The sequence below is a fragment of the Loa loa genome (genome assembly GCF_000183805.2).
Source record: "Loa loa unplaced genomic scaffold supercont3.28, whole genome shotgun sequence".
Taxonomy (NCBI): Eukaryota; Metazoa; Nematoda; class Chromadorea; order Rhabditida; family Onchocercidae; genus Loa; species Loa loa.
In genome coordinates, this window is record NW_018108208.1 from 89,711 (window position 1) to 96,713 (window position 7,003).

Here is a 7,003-nt window from a genome sequence, read left to right on the forward strand (position 1 = left end):
ATATATATATATATATATATATATATATATATGTATATATATAATGTACAGAGAGGACAATCAAAGATGGACGACAGTACGTAACGCCTACCATCTCCACATGTTCTGGCATTCGGTCGCATGCTTTCGGTCAACCACCGACCTTCACCTAAACTACTACTATTACTGCTATTACTACTACTACTACTACTTATGCTTCTCTCCCCTACCACTTTAGCTGAGTCTTGCCCCAACCAACATCATCCATATCATTACCATTCATATCGATATCCTACCAAATAGCACACTCACTGATTTCCTTAGTTCTCAAAGATGGCGATTTGTGGTTTTCGAGGGTCGGAATAGATTTCAGGATTTTTTGAACTAAAGACAGTCCTTATATGAGATTTGCTTAAAAATTTAATGCAGAGAAATGCGAAATTTTTTTCCGTTCCTTTATTTATATTTATACGTTAACATAATTTTACTATAAAGCAAAAGTTTTTCATAAATTCTTTCAGATTCAAAACATATCATACAATTTAGTTCTGCATGATTGGTGCTTTTGCTATTTCATTCAGGAATTTTACGGAGATCCATAGTTTGTGAATAGTTATTATTTTCATTCTTTGTTTCCTCTTCTTAGCTCATAATAAGTATATTCCTTAGCATTTTCTCACCTACTAAATTAACCCAAAAGTTATCACGCTAATCATTCCAACATTTTTGATTTTTTCAACAATATTTTCAAAGTGACAGACATTCAGTTCTAGCTACTTTTTCCAGATTAAAGCGAGTTTAAGCTATACATTTTGTATAAGAAAATTCTCATTTAGTCGGTTGCTGATGATCAACGACTGTTTTCAACATGTCGTGTTGGAAGTGTGTTACGTAAGATTGCGTTTAATCCAGTAACAATTATTACTTTCAGCAATTACAAACGCAAGAGAGCGGTATATCGTTTTGAGCTCTGCCTTCATCACCTAATTTTTAAGCAAAATATATCTTTATATTAAGCTTATCATAAGCATCCAATCCGACAACAACTTAACGACAACAATTCGATATTTAGGTTGAGCCTTACATCACCTACATCATACAGTTCTACTAGTCGAACATACTTTCAGTTCTTTCAATCTTATCTTCCGCTTTTTAAAGAATGAGAGTAAAATTTAAAGAACTTCTTTAAAAATATCAGTGCTCCTTTACTGAAAAATTGCAGTCATTATAAAACAATGTTTGTCCTCTCTTATCTCATTTCATTTAGAAATCTTATCAAGATTTTCTGCTGTTGCTTAATTTTTCCTACTATATTAGGTTTCACTTTTAAATGAAAGTCGTGAATGTAGGAAATCATTTTGTTTAGTGTTGATTTGATCATATGCAAAAAAGCAAAATTTTAGTTCACCCAAGTTCCATTCATCAATTTTGCTTTGAATTCATGTAATCTGAATTAACTATTTCATCACAGTGTTACGGTGAAAGGGTGACAGTGAAGTGGTATGAAATAGTTGTAGTACTTGTAACTCGAAAGACAGTGCCACGTGTTGACAAAAAGCTTAAACCCAAGTCTAATCATAAAATTGGCCATCGGACGTTTCTTTCTTCAGACTTATGTGTTTGTGAAACGTGCGTCGCACCATTAGCAGATGATGAATGCATTGCATTGAGTTTAAGGATACTTAAGAAGATTTTGTAAATTTACTTTAAACAACCTATCTATTTAACCTATAAAAAACGATTCCAATCCATGTCAATATATTTTGACAAGAAACATCACAAAACTGAGTGCTGGTGATTTGTAGTATTTATTGTTTGGTTTGTTCATGATTGTTCCTTTATTTCTCTTTTGATTTTTCATCATCAATCAGAGCGTCCAGGTCGGTAGACCCCAATATGTAAGTGCTCTTCGTGCCCTCTTTCTTCGTCCGTTATTTTGTAACGAGTTTTATTTGTTTCTCTGAAATGATGTGTGATTTTTTTGTTGAAAGCCATTGCAACTTATATCCATTTTCCACGCTGAATTGTTTTACCAGAATGTCCCCCACATTTTCGCTTTTACATCAAAAAATTTCCATATAAGGACTTCGAGTTCATTTTAAGATTTTGTCGTTTTTATTTTTGGAAGAAGTGATAACAGGATGAATTAAGATATATAGAAGCTGATGTCTCAATATAACCAATTTTCGCTTCAGATCACATCTTTTTCAAGGTTGTGCCTTCCAGGACCACTTATATATTTATCACTCAATTGCAAATGGGAAAACTTTTTCGGAGGTATTAAGTCATCATTCTCTTCGAGCCTGCATCAAGTTTAAGTGAAATTTACTGTCTTGGAAGTAACATTTATTTCGGGATTTCTGTCTATAATCTCAAATTTACCATCGAAAAGGCCGAAAGACTGACATAGAAAAAGGCAATCGATTTATTGCAAAAATCTATCAAATTAATACTGAAAGAAATTTTAAATGATGATTCATGGTGAAATATAGGTACATTCTTTACCTATGTGTTGTTAAAAGATAATAGCTGGCTATGAGTTAAAAGAATGTTAACATATTGGTAAAGTATTGCTGTTAACCTCTGCAACGAAGTCATTGTTGTTATCATCATTACACTATCAAAGTTACCATATCAACAACATGTTGATTGTTTCAGCATAAGCAGTTGTAGCACTGCCATCACCTACTGGTAGTTGGTCGTCTGGCCCAAATCAGCAGTGTAGCGTTAGCAGTTCCACTGATTGTTCATTGGCTGCTATTCAATGCACATCTTTCTCCTACATTCTCTTTGATACCAGCTATTTCTCTGCTATTCCTGCTTCTTCTCATCCTTATAGTCCATTCACTGCAGTCGTATTGGATTAGGCTTACGGTAATATGTCATCGTGCTTATTAGCTTAATCACTGCATTCCATTTTCAATAACAGTGATATCTTTAAATATTTCTTTTGTAATTCATGAGTACTACTATTCTGCTTAATTGCAAATGGTTGACTTTTTAAATGTAAAACTTTAATTTTTTTTGTTCAAATGAATGATAGACATAATGACTAATACAAAAAATAAATTAGAACCAAAAGGAATTAAAAATTGGTGAGATAACAAGCCTCAGCGTTTCTTTCAAATCATAGCGTATTTGGTAAATTGGTTAATGAACGCTACTTATAGGATGTTTGTTGAAGTTATATAATTTCTACAGTTTTAGCAATAATATTATTGTTGTACCTGTGGTCATCTGGGAGATATACCTAGTTGTTGCAAGCAACAGTTGCAGTAACTGTGACAAGTTTATATTGTCGGGAAATTTATATCATGCTTTCTTTTTATTACAGAAGATAAAGAAAAAAATGCTTCGGAACGAAATAAAAAAGGGAAAAGTACGGGAAAACCTATTTATCATTATTTTTTATTTTTACTGATCTCCTGTTGCTTCTCCTATTAATGTCAACAAAGTTGTTAGCACTAGAACTTGGCAAAAAAAAATCAGCAGATGAGAATTATTCAAAGATCTGATCTAGTTGTAAAGAAAAGGAGAAATTAAGATATATTAAAGAAATAACTTACGAGGACAGAGCAGATTAGTTAGTTACAAATGCAAATATACAAAAAAGCTGAGAAAAGCTTTACTCTGTTAAAAGAGCTATTTGGATTTTGCTCTTTTAATTTCTCTTTCTACCTCCCTCCTACTTTAATATGGAAAAAAAACGAAAAACTTGTTTCTAATTGGAAGTGGAAACAATTAGCTGAACAATGCTCACCTGCTTTCCTTTTTGCATCATCATCATCACCATCACTTTTTGACAGCTTTCACTTCCTCTTTTCTCTTTATTTTGCCACATTGATAAGTTGCTGATAAAATGCTTACTATTTCGAAACCATGGATTGATTTGTCATTGAATAACTCTATTTTGATCTATCTATCAACAGTTCTTATTCCACTTTGTGTTTTTGACAGATATAATACTCTACGTGACGTTTAAAGTGTTACGTAGATATAGCTATTTCAGATTACGCAGTTGTTATCTTGAAGATCTGAATTTATCACTCCAGAAAGAAATAAATGAATAACCCGGAGATTATTCAGATACGAAATTAAAATCAGCAATAACAATTAATAGCTGCTAAATATTTGCATTATATTGAAGTGTGGATGATGAAGATGACGGCGCGCAAAAATATAGCTTGATGGTTAGGTAGCTGCTATGCTGTAGGAAAAGTAACGGGATTGTGAACTTGTTTCCTGACAAATAGCATGTGATCGCTCATTAACCACCAAAGTACGCGACACATTTAACATACATTAATGCACGCATACACATATACAGCAACTGTAAGTTGCACTGTGTATTTAAAAACAACAGTTAGTGCTACTGCTGAAGCATGTGCTACCTTTTCCTCTTCTATCGCTTCACTTAGTGAAAGGATTTTTGGGTGCAATTACAGTTATAGCTATAGTAACAGTTATAGTGATGATTACAGGAATTGCTCCAGTAATTCTTGTTAGCATGACAATGAGCGAGGATGATTTCATAAATATACATATTGGCACGGGAAGAGGTGGAAGTTGAAGTTGAAATGATTAATCAATCATGAATAGATACTAAAAAGAGGAAAAAAGCTTACCGTTTGTCTTGCTTCTCCACCTCGTTTACCATTTCTGTCTTTCTCTGTTATCGCATCGAATGCTATATACGTCATTAGCCTTCTTTTTTCTCATTCTCCAATAGTCAGTTCAAAACTAAGGCACTGCACACTTATTGAATTATATCTTACCATACTCTTTTACCTTTTGACTTATATTTGGCTAAAAGTTTCCCTGATTTGATTATGTTATTATCGAAGGGAAAAGAGCAACTGATGCTATGGTCAGTTTTATTTGATATAAAAATTTTGACATAGCTCAATTTAATACCCATTTTGAAATTAAATTTGACATTCGTCTTATTTCATTGACTTTCTCACAAATGCATATTCATCTATTTCAAAAATTAATATATTAGTTTAATTTCTACATTTTGATTTCGTCGCACGGTCATTTTCAACTCAAAATTATTCAGTTCATTTCTTTGCTGAGAGAATGCATTCCTCTAACATTTATCAACTTCGATAATTTACGGCCATTTCAAGATTCCTTTGCATCATTTAGTTCTAGCCTTTCATCTTTCATTTTAGTGAAGAAAATATAGCAACAAAATATAGGAAATGGAATCTTTTCAAGCAATGAAACTGGGAAAACCATATTGCTGAAGGAAAGACTCACAAATATTTCACAAGCATGAAAATAATATTACCATCAAAACAATAAAATAGTAATTATAGACCGTGAAATTATTGCTTTTCATGCTTATATTTCACACCGCTCCTTCTCCCCTTTTTACGGAAGTTTCTCACTGGTTTATTCTTGTTCCAATCAGCAGCATGGATAAATGTGTTAAGTAATATATCACTAAAACTGTTCGCTGTACAATAAACAAACAAAGAAGTTGCTATGATTTGAATGATACTTTCGATGATATACGACACAGTCATTAACATGTATTTATTAATGATTGTGCTTGTAAGTTACCACAAGAAAGTATGAAGAAAGGAGGGAATACCGATAAGAATTTCAAAAAGTCAAAGTAAAATAATACAAGCGATTCTGAATGCCTTGGACTATTTTCAGTCACAAAGCATTCTCAGTCTAAAGAGGATCGTCGAGTGCATTTTATTTGTTATTATATAGGGTGAACTCATATCGCCTGATATACTATATACAATAAATTTGGACTAACCTACGAGCTTCTCAGCACCATGAACAATTTATATAACCATTAATAAGATTATGTCCTTACTTCCTTTTATCTTTTCGCCTCATTTAGATTAATTCTGACTGGTGACAAACAAAGCAGACTGAATTACAACTTTCACTTAATTCGATGATGTCGCTACTTTGTAGATGTTCACAGTGGAATGACTTGAAATAGAAAGAATAAGCACGTGACGTTTGCGACATATGCCGTAACACACGTCAACTGAATATCTCGTAAAAGTATCTTTTGTAAATTATAAGAGTTTCCGGAATTTCAAAATTTTAGAATGATTGACTTGAACTTTATTTAACATACAATGACTTGAACTTTATTTTTATACTTTAATATTGAATCGCTTCTATTTAATGTTTACCTCTCTCTTTAAATGTGCTATAAAATTGAGAATTTCGAACTAGACACAGTGTTATTCAAAAACTTTCGGACTTTGGTAAGTCATTGATAAAAACTGTATCGTGAAAGCTAGCAAACTTGGCACTGTTTAGTTACATTCCAAGAAATTCACTGATGTGTGGGGTATCTTGTCCTAAGCATAGGAAAATATTGCTCCTACGAAAGCAGAAAGGAATATGCAAATCAGTAAGTTTATTACTCCTTGGTAGGAAGCACGATAGAACATTGAATGGTGAATGAACAGATTGGTGATGAATAGTTTTTACTTTTTGCCTCGTCGCACGTACTACTCCACCAACTTGACATAGTTGTATGTGGATTGTTGGACGTTACGCCCAGCTTATACTAGTGTGGTTCAGCAGTAGTAATACAGCTTAAAGAGAATAGCATTCGGTATGCTCTACCGGAATCTGTGCTCACATCGATCGCTTTCTAACAGTAAGCAAGTACTTGAATATCATTTATTTGTCACCGGTACCTATTGCTGTTTGCTGACCTTCACTTTCTCATTTTGAATGTCCTAATGAATGAATTATGGATTAGTCGTGAAATAATAATTAATAATAATAATAATAATAATAATAATAATAATAATAATAATAATAATAATAATAATAATAATAATAATAATAATAATAATAATAATAATAATAATAATAATAATAATAATAATAATAATAATAATAATAATAATAATAATAATAATAATAATAATAATAATAATAATAATAATAATAATAATAATAATAATAATAATAATAATAATAATAATAATAATAATAATAATAATAATAATAATAATAATAATAATAATAATAT

General features: G+C 31.7%; 1 protein-coding gene across 1 annotated transcript; it reads left to right on the forward strand.

Moving 5' to 3' along the window:
- Positions 1–43: 43 nt before the first annotated feature.
- LOAG_11280 (hypothetical protein) lies at positions 44–1,678 on the forward strand (the record flags this gene model as incomplete). Its single annotated transcript, XM_003146802.1, has 3 exons — positions 44–76; positions 816–932; positions 1,451–1,678. 3 exons carry the CDS (start codon positions 44–46, stop codon positions 1,676–1,678), a joined length of 378 nt encoding a protein of 125 aa, XP_003146850.1.
- Positions 1,679–7,003: the final 5,325 nt, after the last annotated feature.